Source organism: Thermobia domestica, chromosome 16 (assembly GCF_964235325.1).
Source record: "Thermobia domestica chromosome 16, izTheDome1.hap1.1, whole genome shotgun sequence".
In the NCBI taxonomy this organism is placed as follows: Eukaryota; Metazoa; Arthropoda; class Insecta; order Zygentoma; family Lepismatidae; genus Thermobia; species Thermobia domestica.
In genome coordinates, this window is record NC_137469.1 from 180024387 (window position 1) to 180040727 (window position 16341).

Consider the following 16341-nt stretch of genomic DNA (forward strand, 5'->3'; position numbering starts at 1 on the left):
TTTTTCACCACATTTTTCATCTGATATAAATATGTTTTTTTAAACACTAGTTACAGCATATAAAAAACGTGATGCAGGCCTACTTACAAATCAGTTTAGTACCATTGTTTTATGGTAGTATTTACAGTACCTTGTTGAAACGTTTGTATTCAAAGTGTCAAATATAAATCGCAATAAATTGTGTAATCTGCTGTAAAAAAAATTAAACCCTACTGTCTTCCAATAGGTATAAGGAGCAGATACCATACTATTTTTAGATTAGTATGGTAAAATAGTATTTTCCATACTATTTTACCGTAAATTATTAATTACATGTAAACGTTGTTATTTTTAAGTCACTGGAGCGAGGTAATATTACAATGATGCTTTAAATGCTGGTCATTTGGGGGGCAGGAAATCATTTGGGGTTCCTGGCCCCGATGGGTCCCCCGTGGTTACACCCCTGATCAAATATCATGAAGTAGAAATACTAGAATAATAGTAAAATTCATTGCTAAGTACTATTGCTGACATTTTTAATTTGCCGCTTTTTTTACAGTATATACAAGAGTAAATATTTGAGTTGGAGAAGTTGCACACTTGTATTACAAGGCTAGTAGTTTTGAGACGTAGGCCCCTGTAGTCTCAAGTTTGATTCTTTTTTTTAAAAAAAAGAAAAAGAATTGGGTTCCCGATGCCATTCAAAACGCAGATAAAATATATATAGTAAAATAATCGTATCTTTATTTTTTACTCATTTCTAGATATATTAGACAATTTTGATATAAATATACCTAACAGACAGTAAGTACCAGCATTTAGTATATCGTCCGTTTTTCGTACGACTTCTCTTTGATCTATATATAGACTTTTCTCAGTTGATGCAACAAATAAGTGAGTTTGCTCTACGCTCTACAGTTCGAAACTAATTTTATAAGATGAACAGACTTCTCTAACTGGAAAACGACATGGACAGATTTTCTGAAACTTTCGTACGTTGTTAGCTGCAGTATGCCTGTACAGGTAATTATTCGCGGAGATGTTTACGTAGAATCAAGGAAATGTACGATCTATGAAGAGAGAGAAAACAGACTTTCCTCTTATCTGCTGTCAATCTGCATTCTATCGGTTTCTTTTTCTCCGCGGACAACCCCAAGCTCAAGCACGTGACCTAGCGGGGGTAGAGAATGAAAGCAATGTAACTGGTTAGCTTCCTATCTGCTGTTCCGCACTGTTGCAAAATGCAGCCAATATCTAAACAATTTTTGGACACAGCCTTAATAATCTCAGTTACCGCAAAACTATGGATTATACATTAATATCAGTCATTTTTGTTTATTTTTTATATGTCACCTCCTCATGCCTTCTGCACTCCTAACAAAATATATTGAAACTTAAGTTAGGCCAGTGTCTAATCACGTAACGAAAATCATCAAGCAGTCCAGGAGGAGTTGGAGAAAACACCTCCTTATGTCACATCCGTCAATCTTCACCTCACTACCAAAAATTTCTGAAACATAAAGTAGGTTAAGGTACTTTCGGTACTAAGGTAGGTTAAGGTATGTGTATCAAATTCAGTTCCCAGACATGATCATTACATTTTGATATACAGTATGCAGCTAAATTCGTTGCACAAAAGCAGAGGAGTGGTTCCTGAGAGCGAAAGAAACAAAAAAGTTTCAATAGACACAGGCTGAAAAGTGCGTCGTTTACGTGTTAAATGTGAAAGTGTGGGAAACAAAGCTCTGAGATAAATATTGAACAGCTGATGAACATAGTCGTAATGCGGCATGATAAGTGACGGGCAAATTCCCGGGAATATATTTTTCGATAATATTCCCTGGGATTTTTCCCGAGAAGATTCCTCAAAATGGGATTATTAAATCTCTAATTTGAGAAGATCATTTACAATACTTACGGTGTTACAAAAATTCTCCAAAAACGCTTAGCAGGCCTACATGTATACACACATAAAGAAGAAAGAAACAAATCCTAATTAACACAGGTACGGAAACACCAGTACTAATGAAACATCCTGAGATGCAACCCTAATTTTGATGACATTATATTTTAAATGTATATGCATTTACAACTACAGAGATTCCTTTATTCAATATCTGGTTCTTCCTCAGAGAGGGAAATTCGAGTCAGAGACAACATCTATTACTAACGGTGGTTCGGGGTGTATTGATAGTACTTCAACTCTATGTCTACAAAATTTCTAGATAACTTAGAAACTGGTTCGTTTTCATCATTTATAAATTAGTATTTTCTTACTTTCTAGTGCAAATGGAAATGGAAATAAAAAATCATATTATTAATGTTATATAAAATACAATCAACGCATTTATTTTTTTAAACCTCGAAATTGTTTAAAACCTAAAAGTAAATCATAAATAAAAATAAAGTAATTAGTCATTTTTTTCTGATAATATGGAAAATAAAATAAAGAAATGGAAATAAATTCCTTCCAGGGAATTTATATGCCAGAGGAAAAAACCGGGAATATTCCCACTTTTTAATTTTTCTTTCCACCGGGAATATTCCCAGTGCGCATCACTAGCGATGATATCCATCCTAACCTGCTCTAGCCAAATTTGCAGCTCTCAGATTTGTGCAATGGTGGCGCAAGAGATTCCCCCAAAAGCATTTTTACATTGTGGCGAAGTGACGTTTCCAGTGAACTCTAGTACAGTGTCTTTGCAATTACAGTAGTTTTTGAAGAGGCTTCCAACTACAAACTGTGATTATTACCTTATCTGCCATCTTTTATCTGTGTGTGAGAGTACTGACCTGCCACGTAGTATTATTTCCATGCAGAGAGGCGTCCTTTACATATTCTTCTAAATTCAATTTATGTCATAAAATGGTCGGAATTTCTAACGTCCATTAGGGAATCCCTTGCACAAATCAGGAAACCACAAATAAGGATATAGCAGGTTAGAATCCTTTGACGATATCACGTCTACGGTTAGTAGTTTGTGCAATATTTAAATCTAAGGTTTATTTTCGAAGGATTTCGACAGCCTTTAACATGAAAACGACGCGCTTTTCACTCTATTTTTATCGGAGGTATTTTGTTTGTTTTGCTCTCAGGAATCACGTCTGTGCTTTTGTTCAACGAATTTAGTACCATACTGTATATCTATAGAATACGCCTTTCTTGCTCCCTTGAAATGGAAATTTTGAAAGATGCTGACACATGTGCTTATTTTGAATAAATAACTTATATACCATGTTCATAGGATGGTGAATTACCCAAAGTTTGGCAGCAATACTCATCCCAGATTCTCCCTTCGGATACGCATCGTAATCAAATATGAAAAGAAGTTAAGAAATGCCAAGCCCTGCAATGGTTTAGGAGGAATTCGCAATCAAACAACTTGACATTAATTCTTTTATGTGTAAAGAATGTCTCAACAAGAACACCGTACTTAATACGCCCAAAAAGACGCTTATTTTTAGGAAATGGGAAATATTTTTTTATATATGTTTACAAGAAAGAAGTATATTTTATCACTATTAGTTCTCTTCGGACCTTTGTTGGAGCTTAGTCAACGTAGAGCACTACCGAAAGTTACACATAACAGAGAGTTCTGCTTGTGAAAATTCAGTACAAAAATAGTGAGTGTTAAGAATAGAGTGTTAGAAAGCTTCGTGCAATATTTGTACTTAAAAGTACATGTAGCAAAATAACAGTTCGCAGATTAATAAATAAATTTGAGGACACAGGCTCGATAGTAGATATTAAATCTTTACGCTCTCGATTCAATAGGTCTGTTGCAAACATCGGTATTGTGCGTGGCAGTGCTATTGAAAATCTCAAAATGTCTGTTAGGCATCATGCACAATAAGTGAGTATTTCAGAAACTTCTCTACAGCGTATTCTCACGGACGATATGCACAAGGATGCGTATAAATTGGCAGCTGACTCAGGAGCTTACCGTTACTGACTCTGACCCACTACACACTGTGACCCACGGCCCACCAAAAGCAATCATATTCAGCTTTGACCCATGATCCACGATTTTCTCTCCGTCTTCACTGACTGAAGTGTTTACACTTCTAATAAAACAAGGCTATGAAATAATCAGAAATCGGAGTTTTAATTTCTATGGTCAATCACTCAAGCAGCACTCTTTTACAATACCGGTGGATCTGACCTTTGCAATAAAAACGGTACAGTGTTTCTCATGGGCCATATTACGATGAAATTCAATTTAATAATCATATATAATTATTTCCTTCTTGAATTGCAGATACTTTTCAGTGGAAAATAGGATGAAATTTGAAATTCTCAATTCAAAGCAAAGTAGGCCAGAAAGAAAAAACAAGTGTAAAATTCGACTAGATCTCGAAAGCTAAGTAATACACCCTGCTCCTATACTTACAATTACTAATATCAATATCCAAAGTGCCTGAAGTTCATTTTTCACTTTGATATACTCAGGTGGTGGCCTTGAAAGTAAATTGTAGACAAATTCACCACTGTTTAGAAGATGTAATCTACAATGTACTGAGTACAGTAGGGTCATGGTGGTTCGCTACTTCATGGTAGGTCACGGTGCGTCACTGTGGGTCACAGTGTGTCGTGAATCACAATCATTCACGTCCTGTTGACTTACAATCTTTAGCCACGATCCACTGACCCACTCCGCCTCTGCTTTACATTGTAGAAACTTAGAGGCTTACAGGATTATAAGTTTTGCTATTGTTAATTAAAAACAATCAAGTATGCCATGGGCGTTAATAAATTGTGATGTCAATCAAAAAGGGTTTGCAATTGCTGGACTAAGGAAGTATCAAATACAACTTTCCCATTATATAGCTACCCTCATGGTTTTAGGCTTATACGCTGACTTGAAGATGATGCAACTTTCTCATTTATCTGAAGAAACTCCAGATCAGTGTACAAACCATTTTAAGACGACGCTAAAATTGCGATGAAACCAATATAGGAGGACGTTATATCTGATAGTGCCTTGATCTATGGTTTTAGTATCTTGATGCAGAAGACAATTACAGCAATCTCATTTTAAAAAGCATTACCAGTGGCGTATTTAGAAGCCTATCGGGCTCAAGCCCACCGGAAATTCTGGGGTACGACAATAATCCTCCTTACCATTTCTAAGAAAAAATATAAATGCTTATTCACGTGTTGTGCATAGCTCCCCTGAAACAAAATCCTAAATACGCCATTGATGATTACTAATTTCGTCCACGTTCGATACCGGGTTATGTCGGTTTTCTGAGGATGAAAATTAGACTAAAAAATATTAAGAGAAGGAATGAGTTCATGTTACCGAGGAAGGATTTATTTGGCCGAATACCGATACCTACTTCGATGTTTAGTAAAGGATGAAAATATCCAGGATCCTTGGAAAATATAGTAACAAATGTTTGAAATCCGTGCCCGATCTATACAAACCGTGAAATTAAGTAGACCCCCTACACATTCACACTACCGTGAAATACCAAACGTAACCTAACTTTATATAACCAGTACTAAATAAAATTAGCCAATATTTAACAAAATAGTAACAATTCTACGTACTGGTTTACTTGTGGGGAACCATTAGAAAGAATTGTTGAAAATTTATAATTTTTTCACTCACTTCCCTTCCAGGCTTTTATTCACGGGGGTCTAGGTGGCCGGCCTCTCTAAATTTTTGCTGTCCCCCTCTAAAATTTTCATGGTAGGCTTACAAATGAACTATAATATGGTGATGAACTCTAATATGGTTGGGTCGGCCCCCCTCACTTCTACCGCCCCCTACATTTTTGGGCTGGCTACGAGTTTGTTCCCTTCTATTGTCCCCTAAAAGGTTTCTGCTGGACGACATGAAAATATCTCACTTGGTATAAATAAAATTCAAGATCACCAGAAGTAATTGTTCAAACTTTAGAATTCTTTTACGATTTGAATATAAATACGGCTTCCGGATGTGTGGCACAAAAACTAGTGGAAAAATACAAATCCACCTGCTCTAGGCGGCCACTAAAAACCACGGATACTATCTAACCAAGTAAGAGCGACGCGAAGTTTGTGAGGCAACGCGGTAGCTCCGAGGTGCGCCCGAAGAGAGCAGGCACATCAGCGATGGTGGGTATGCGCGTAAGTAAAGGTAGTGAAGAAAATTTGGTTTTGGCAATTATACGAATTTCAATAACACTTACCATGGTTTCAAACTAGGGTAATAGTATACATGAGAACGTCGTGATCTGCGTTTCTTCTGTGTTCTATTACCACTTCTACATGAAATACCATAAATTTTCTACGTAGTGCAATAGTAAGAAGTATCCATGTGCACAACACATGCGATATGCGTTAAATTTCAACCCCCCCTTACACACACATAGTCATAGATAAAGTACAAGGGCACTACACATGCAGATATGAAGTACAGCCTACGTTCTGTTTTATTTTCGGGTTAAATTCCAAAGTTGGGCGTCCGTTTCCAGCAAAATTTTTAAAATTTACAGGAAAGATATGGATAATTTGATCGTTTGTGTGCTTGATAATATATAAGAGTCTCGAAAAATCTGTTTATTTGTTATATATATGCGGCTATAAACATGGGACTATACGGCGAGCGGAGGGAACTACTTGGCGCAAGGTAACCAAACAGTTGCATTGTGGGAAAGAAATGAGCATTTATGTTATCAACATGGCGAATGTACAAGGGAAATGAACTAACAGTTTTAACATTTGTGAAGCAATACGTTGATAACGAGCAAAATCTTTTAAAAGTTTGTGAAGAGCACGGATTAATGAACCTAATGACAAATTACACAAAGTGTGCAGAGGAGATAACAGCGAAAAGCGGGCGCCCAACTTTGGAATAAATGCCTTATTTTCGTATCAGTCGATAAGTAAATCAAAGTCGCTTTGTTACCCCCTTGGTAAGTTCGTAGATACTCAATGAATAATCCCTGAAAGTATGAGCGTCCAGCTCCTTCGGGAACTGACGCGGCTTTACGTATACTATATCCCAAACGAGTATCGCTACACTTCTACCATAAAATAGGATTCTGTACACAGTATAGAAACATACCTCCGTGGAAAATAGCATCTAATAGAGTCATTTTTTTATTTACCCACTTATTTTATCCATCGTAAAGCACTTGTAATGATTTTCCAGTAGTTACCCTGTACTTGTCAACCTAACATACAGCTGTATTTAATTCTGTCACCTGCAGAAATGTATTGCTTATAGACATGTCTTTGATCCAACTTATTGAAATTGGTAATAGTTAAGAACAGCTACCTCTCATCTCCCGTGCACGAGGATACATCTTACTGTTGCACTACCTAAACACCCTAAGTACAAGGGCAAGAACTCAGTCTATTACCTACTTTTTAACATCCTAGATAGTCAATGAATAATTCCTGAAAGTTTGGCGTTTCTCGTCCTTTCCTAAATGGAAAGTACGGCTCCTTAACTATAACCTTGAAATTTAACAGTAAATCTTGTAAATGTAGTTTGCCAAAGCTACACCAGCAGCTAATTGCTTTAAAAAAATCTAGTCCCAAAAATCGTCATATGCCTCGATACCTAATTCGGCTGAGCTAGGTCTAGGTAATATTTATGCTTAATTTCTTACAAACAATAAAAATTTAAGAACATATACTTACTCCTGTTATTGCATTAATAGCAAGAAGTGGTACTTTTACGACGATGCACATATCAGTTCTAATATTTTCCTTAGATTTAAGTTACTGAAATACGTAAGTACATGTTTAGCATCGTAAAGATGCAACAATTACACACCTTGTTATTAAAGGCATCAGATGAGCTGCTATAATATTCATATCATTCATATAAAAATTATTTTCCTTCTCTCTTTGTTCTTCTTCCTTAACATCTACTAAGTTTTCATATCTTGAGGTGCACACCCTGATCCCAGTCACAATATCAGTAAGTTATGTTACAAATAAATATTTGTTATATAGTAATTTTAGTATAAAAATCAATGAAAGGAATAAAAGATGGAAGATGAATATGTCGTCAGTAAAATGTGACTCTTGCTACATTACTGTCTCACACAAAGAAAACATCTGCTCTCGGTTAAGGCGCATTTATAATTTGTAGGAATTTCCGTGCAGCTTTACTATGCGGATCCATAGCATAAGCAGTAATACGAGTAGGAAAGCGGTAGGAGTAGGAACTGGTCAGAAACCCCGCATTGGTTCGTTTCATTCTGTTCTCGACATAAAATGGGCAAATTAGAGACTTCCCCAATTTTTCCGTAGGTTTTACAATCTGTGGATCCATATAGTAAAAGTGCACCTGAACTATATATAAGAATTTTAAATGCTTTCGAGATTTTACTGTGATGCGAATACATGTGAAAAGAGGTGTCGCTTCAGGAAAGCACGGGTGAAAATTTCACCCACCTAGATTTTCAGAAACACACGTTTGTTTTAATAAACTGTATTCTAATAGCCTAACTAATGAAAGTCGTGAAACTTATTTCGGTGGAAAATCTTGCTCCTCTTCGGAAAAAATCTGAAATTGCGCTACTGTATGTGGCATGCCTCTTTGTGAGACCAGGCGCTTATTTCTCAAAGCTGCTAGGCTAGTAATAGTTCTTCATTCAGTTCTGAAAATGAAAATGAAGTGAAATCTTTGAGTTTTACGTCCCACGATTATGCCGGCTAGGCTAAAGGAAACGATGATGATGAGAAATAAATGAAATGGTGGAACGAAGAAAGTAGGAGGAAACAAGAGAACGCCGAGGAAACCCACGTACACGGTGTTTGTCCACCACAAAGTTTATTTGGTGCGTACTGGGATCGAACCAGGGACCCCATGCACCAGAGGTGAACGCTCTACCACTAAGTCATCGCGGACCCTTCATTCAGTTCTATCGCTACTCAAAGTACATAGTATGTCGGAAAGTTACGGAACTTTTTGCTCTACAGATAACCATTTGCTCCATGTATTGAAGCAACATTTCATCGGAACGCTTGATATCTGTTAAAAAAAGAAAGAAAAAAATAAACAAGGGACCACAATCATGTGAACCCATTAACGGAGTGTCAAGTTGTAGGAAGAAAAGTGAATCCTATCTGGTGTCACTTCGTCATGAAAAAGCGACTAGCCACATTTGCAACTAACCACTTAGACAATTTATTCTTAAAATTATCTGCACGTTTATTTGTTACTTGTTCAAGGTACCTATTATACAATTTTATTCCTATTATCTCCGACTTCATTCCCAGGACTGCTGACACGTTCCAAGCTCAACTCAGAAGGAGTGCACGCTGAATTATGTTTTACGTACTCCCTCTGAAGTTAAATACACTTTCTTGTACGACGCTGCAATTTATTCAGACTAGTTTAAAAAACGTTCTGAAGACTGTTTCTCGCCAATTGCTTCATAGCACTAATCACCTCCTTAACAGATTTAAAATGGAGCATTTCAAGCATGTACGCCAGAAAGGGAGGACAGGGTGGGGTCCAAATACCCCCTGACTCACGAAAATTTATTACATTTCTAAAGACTTTCTTAAATAAATAAAAAATATCAAACGTGGTATTTCAACTAGGGATTTGATCCCCCCTGAAAATTTTCTTCGGGCGCCCATGCTTTCAAATGTTTGAGTTGGGAGAATAGATAATACTCTGATGGAGCCACACCCTGAAAATAACGAGGATTATCTAGATACTGAATCCCGAAATCCTGCAATGTTATTTGCCCTTAAAGTGTTTGATGAACATAAGTAATATCGTGAAGAAACGGGAATTGTTTTTTTTTTTTCTCAATTTTTAGCTATATTGCAATTTCAATTCTTCTTTTGGTTTTGCGAATAATGTAGAGTAATACTCTTCATTAAATTTCTGACCTTTCGGACAGGTAGTCTTTAGTACTTTTCATCTCAGAAGAATGTTGCGAATTCCATTGATTGTTGTTTCGCTTCAGGACCGTAGTGGTACAGCCATGTTTCATCGTTCTTGCTATTTGTGACAGAAAATGATCAATATTGCGGTCTAAAGAGAAATGACTTCTCTTGGTGTCTTCACTCTTTCACGCTCTTGATTTACTGACAGACTTTTGGATACCCATTTAGCCAAGAACTTGCTCATGCCCAAACCACTATGAATTATCGTAGCGATGCGTTCCCAAGGAATGTCCACAATATCTGCTACAAATTTCGCTGGAATTTTCCTATTTTCAATAATAATATTCTAAATTTCATCTATGATCTGAGTTCGACTTTCTACACGTGAAGCATCATCTACTGAGAAATCATCTATTTTATGTATGCCAGCCACTTCTTCATCACTGCGCATGACGAATGAGAGTGTTTTACTGATTTTCTCATGAATAAGCTTCGGTGATTTTCCTTGAAGACACAATGATTTGATGACAGCTCTGATCTCGATGTAAATGAAGTTTTCTGGTTTTGCTCATATTTTAATTTCATATAACAATAATAATTTCGTTATTAATATGTGAATTTGTATTTGTACAAGCTCCATTTAATCACTCTACCAGCACTTATTCCGGGTTGAGCTACAAAGTTTTCAGGAGTTCCTTGTAGCTATTCAACGTTTTAGAGAATCTTTGATATGGAACATGTCTATGACGTTAAACTGCATGTACATGTCTCATATAGCCTAGGTATTAAATGAAAGATTACGGTTTAGAAAAAATAGCTTAGTGTCCAGCTACATTTGGAACACAACAGTGAAAAAAACTTAGTAAACTTTATACTTAACATCACAATATCTCTCTTTGGCATGAGTAATATTTAGTACTAATGGTACTGAACTTTTAATTATTATTTATTTACTCCATCTAACCAATACATGGTATTTGGAGGGTTCGTAGTATTTATGTGGGACTACAAAACAAACATAAAATGATTTAAAGAAGTGATTATACATATAGATAAAATATTTTATACTGTTATACGTATATTTTTAGATATTCTTTAACACTATAAAATGCTTTCTCTATTAGATATGTTTTTAACTTTGTTTAAATTTATTTTTCTTCATTTTTATGTGATTGGGCAAAGCATTAAATATTTTATTTGCCATATGTCTGGGGCTCTGTTGTACCAGTGATGATCTAGAAAAGTAAGACTTTTTATTTTGATCTCTAGTATTGTAATGATAATCTTTTGCTTCATCTAGAGTGAAAACGGATGCATCATATAGGCCTATATAAATAGATGGAACTGTTAATATCTTTAACTTTCTAAAATGCGATCTCCAGCTTGTAGTGTAAGTTTGCAATGATACGGATGGCATGTGTTTGTTTAATAAATACAGATTTGCTTTCAGTTGCGATACCCCGAAATAGGATGCCATACTTTATGATAGGGTATATGGAGAAATACTAAATTTGTATTAAGCCTTTTAGAGTTAAAGTGTCATTTAGCACTCTTAGAGCACATAGCCCCGAATTTAGTTAATGTATAGTTCTTTCAATATCACCACTCCTCTGAAGTACTCATCTATTATAATACCTAAAAATTTTGTTTCGTTGACTAGCTGTACGGATGGGTCGATTAAATTTATTGAGGATTTATTGATATTTTTAGCGTGTGCTGAGTGGAAAAGTATATATTGTGTTTTCGTATTGTTTAAAACCAAATGATTACTACCAAACCAAAAGCAAAGTTTTTTTTTTTTTTTTTTTTTTTTTTTGCTATGTCATGTACAGCGGGGGACACTTCTAAATGGTACACCTTAGCCGTAAATCTCCATATGGCTGTACCATTTAGAAGTGTCACCCGCTGTACATTGTTAACGAGAAATTTTGTATCTTTTTCTTTGATAATCACTGAAGTAATGTCAGCACAGCGTTTGATTTTGGTATCTATATTGCTAGGTAAATCGTTTATATATAGCAGAAAAAGGAGTGGACCTAGAGCAGAGGCTTGTGGCACTCCATATTTTGTTTCTCGATAAGTTGATTTGTATTTCATTGGAGTATCATCTGTACTTCTTATTATTTCGACTGATTGCTTCTTATTTTCTAAATAAGATTTGAATAATTTGAGACATTTTCCACGTATCCCGTAATGTTCTAGTTTCTTCAGTGGAATATACCGCTTTATTACATTAATGCCTTACTCAGATCGTAAAAAATACCGACTACTAAAAAATTTTCATTTATTCCTTTTAGTATATGGTCTATTAAGATATAGGTAGCGGTTTGGGTGCTTTTGCTGAGCACAAAGCCATATTGCTTGTCCGTTATAATATTCTGGCAAATCATAAAGTCCAGTAGTCTTCTCTTTGTTAGGTGTTCACACATTTTACTGGAAGAAGGTAGCAGCGAGATTGATCTGTAATTTTCGAAGGATCTGGTATCTTCCTCCTTGTATATTGTTCTTACTTGAGCTATTTTAAGAGCAAAAGGAAAGACACCATTTATTAAGCACTGATTAAATAAATACGTTAGATGCGGTGTCAATGGTTCTTTACATAGTTTTGTCTTTTGTTGACTTATTTTCCTGTAATTGACTAAATTTGATGCATTATCTCGTTTTCTAACACTGGTGTAATAAATATGTTGTAAACAGAACGCGGTATTACGTTTTACTAACAGTTTAATGGCTGTATCGGATTCTCTTATTTTTAGTAGCTTGTCAGCTGTTTCCGTAAAATGTCTGTTAAATTCGTCACGTAGGTTCATCTATTATTGTATTGTCAATGATTAACCTTTTACTATTACTTACGTTTCTATTTTCTATGTGTATGTGATCTCCAACAGCTTGCCAGAGTGAGTTGGCCTTATAGAAAGAATAAACATATTGGTGTAGTGTGCCTGTTTAGTGTTTGTAATTAATGTTTTATAGAATTTAATAAAATTGATTTTTCTGTAAGCTGAAACATTTTTTCTTTTAGTAATTTTCGCTTCAGTTTACTGTATTCTTTAATTTCCTGTGTTATCCAACTTATATGTGCTTTTGTTTCGTTACTGTACGCTTTGTATGAACATCGTAAATACCAAAATTTGTCTTCTATCCCATGTTTTTCATACATGGCGTTCCAATTTATGTTCTTTAGAAATACATTTCATTTTCCGTGAAACATCATATTAGGATCTCACACTTCTGATATATTAAATGATTCATTCATGATGTGATAATTGAAATTTACAAGAACGAATTTAGTATTACAGAAGGTCGATCCGCGTATATGTCCAATTTTACACCCGTACCCCTGACCACAGAAGCGACCGAACCAAGTGGTTAAACGCGTGTGCTATACCTGGAGGTTCATTCTATCATCTGCCAAGCGAAACTGTGTATCGTGTGCATCATGGCTCCAAAGGTGAACCGTTTTTGGAAGGGCTACGTAATTGGACTTTTCCACGCCAAATATTCGGTTTCTAAAATTCAAAAGCAGTGCAAAGGAAATGGTTGTGCATTGGGTTCGACGACTATCAAGAACATAATCAAGCAGTATAAAAAAGAAGACATACCAGGTAAGCATTCACCCACTAAGGGGTCGAGGAAGCGAGCGTGTACCACAGTGACTCCACAAGTAGCTCAGAAGTTGCGGCGAATGGCCTTACAAGAAAATCCCTCTCCGCTACGTGTGATGGCAGTTCGACTTCACATACCATAGTCAACTGTTAACCGCGCCCTGAGTGAGATATTAAACCTCCGGAGGGTCTTTAAAAGACATGGACATTACCTAAGTGCAGCCCATTGCCGTGAGAGAAAGACCAACAGCAGACGCCTCTATGAACGCCATCTATGTGGGGAAAAGTGGAAGTTTGTGGCCACACTAGATGAAGCATGGGTGTATCTATCAGATTGTGGCAAAATTCGCTCGATAACTTACATTTCGCGAGATGCAAAAAGCCGTCCTGCGTTAATCTCTCATTGCAAAGCAACTTTTTCGAAAGGATTTATGGTTGCCGCCGGTTACTCTTACCAGAGCAAGTTAGCAATTCGTCAGGTCCCTAAAAACTGTAAAATCAACTCTGCATTCTTTCAGCAACATATACTGACCCCAGTTTATACAGAAGATCTGCCTCGTTTGTATGGGCATGCCATAAAGCAAGTGTCTGTGCATATGGATAAGGCCTCCCCACATACATCTCGTTCTACCCAGAACTTTCTGAAGCAGATGGAGACAGACACCGGTATTCGTGCTATTCCATTTCATGATATACCAGTGAAATCACCAGATGAAAGTCTCATGGATTTCTGCGGGTTTGGTCTAGTGAAAAGGGCACTTTCTTCTCGTCGTGTCACTACTCTCGGGGCCTGTGGAAAGCCTGCCGGGAGGAATGGGAGAAAATTCCACTTCCTGTACTTCGTCGTGGTCTTCTACAGTGGAAGTTACGGTGCAGGGCTATTGCCAGAGCACATAGCCATCACATTGAGGCCAACCGATGGAGGTCCCATGGAGTTTCATAAGGTTAGTGTTATTTCAAAATTGGACACATATACGCGGATCGACCTTCTGTATTACCCTATTATTTTTGCCTTGAAACACCATATACCTAACCTTCATACAGGGCAATATTATGGTAGAGGCGCACTTCATTAAAACACAGAGGTTAGACCAGTATGAAAAAGGTTTGCAGCTATTTTATAACCTCCTAACTTCTATTTGGATAAAACGTAAAGTTACATTTTCTAAACAGAACACTTTTCGTCATGTTTATCGGCATCAAAATGTTCCATAGGCGATATCGTGGGGCGGGTTAACTCGAAATATAAGAAGAATTGTGCACTTTATGACTAAAGCATGATATTTTCAGAATATGATGTACACCCAGCCACAAAAGTTATTCCCCTCCTTAGCGCTCTAATTCCATTACTTAGAGCCCAGGTAATTTGCAGTTGTGAGAACGCCTAGACAGATACAACCAAATTTACACGTAACTTTTCTCGGCACTGACAGCAATTGGTAGCTCTGATCCAGGTGTTTATGCGGGTAAAATTGTAAAGTAGGTGACTAACGAAACATTTCTCCATTCTGAGATCAATCTCTCTGGTTCAGAGCGTGTTCTCCAGTGAACATCATATGTTAATTTCAATATTGCTGTGTATGTAATGTATTTCTTCAATATACACTGTATATTCAAAGCAATAAAAACACTGACCACATATTAATCAGAAAATGCTTGAAAGTAGCTGAAAATTTCAAATCTAGAACAGCTACTGGAAACTACTTTGTAAATGATTGCCTCCATTGAGAGACCTTCCCCAATTCTCCTCATTCCAACATCTTTTTCTTTCTAGGTAAGAGAAGATCTTGCTTATCACACTGAGTATGCGTTGAAATTGAAACTGAAACACATGAAAAGTTTCAACCTCACTGGGATTCGAACCCGGGTCTACCGAATAGAAATTCAATGTGCTAACCACTCACCTACCGCGCCATTTAATCTTCCACCAAAACTAACAACTAGTTAAAATCGTTTCATGGAAAAATATAAACAAGATACTCAAATATAACAAAAACAAAAAAATATAAACAAAATAAAAATAAAGGTAAGAAAATATAAGCAACTTGTGTGAGTGTCTTAATGACTTACTTGAGATTTCTTTCTCTCACTCAAAAACAAGTTACATATAAGTTCCTCAATGAAGAAAGTATCACGAAATGTTCTTCAAATTGAAGCCACGCCATTGCCACAGTCATAGGCAACTGCCCCCAGAGAAGATCCCCGCTGTTCGAGGGGGCCAATTTTCAGACAAAATTTTCTTACTAGATATACGATACGAACATAAAATGGGAAACGAAGCATCAAATAAGGTCGCTACATTACATAAAAAAACGCAAACAAAAGGTAAATAGAACAAAAATGAATCGTGTACCCATTTGCGTAATATTTATTCGTATGGCTTTGAGATATATCAATATTTTCCCCTTCATAATTTTGTCATATATGGAATGGGCTCAGGGAGTAACTAGCGGAACCGCAGACTTGCCGTGCCGGAGGGCTCACAGGCTCCAGTGGGCTCATAAAGATTAAGGAATAGTTGGTGAGAGTGGGCCCAAGAATTAGCAATCAGCATTTTCTAGGGGCCCAAATAAGCTTATTAATGCTTGCCCCCAAGACAAGAGTTTAGTTGATTTTGAGTTTAACGTCCCGTTCAGCAGCGAGGCTATATGAGACATGGACCTACTGATTAATGTGGAATCCGAACCACATGATCTCCCGCTGGGAATTGTACCAGGGTCTCCCACGCCCAAGCTCCCCCCAGAAAAGAATTTAAGTTACAGCGCTGGTCATTAGTTTCAGGGATAAACCCGATTTACATTACATTTCGTATTTACCATAACTTCTAATTTCCAAAGAAGAAAAGACTACAGAAATTATTTTCAGGTTCTTTAAATTTTATCAACACGTGTAGAAATAGACACTTCTATG

At 36.6% G+C, this 16341-nt stretch overlaps 1 protein-coding gene across 1 annotated transcript in view; it reads right to left on the bottom strand.

Moving 5' to 3' along the window:
- Positions 1 to 7997, bottom strand: part of LOC145673521 (23 kDa integral membrane protein-like) — an 83209-nt gene extending 75212 nt beyond the window's left edge. The window contains exon 1 of the mRNA XM_081743298.1: positions 7616 to 7997. Coding sequence (XP_081599424.1) covers positions 7616 to 7666 — 51 coding nt within the window. The 5' untranslated portion in view covers positions 7667 to 7997. The remainder of the gene's footprint in view (positions 1 to 7615) is intronic.
- Positions 7998 to 16341: the final 8344 nt, after the last annotated feature.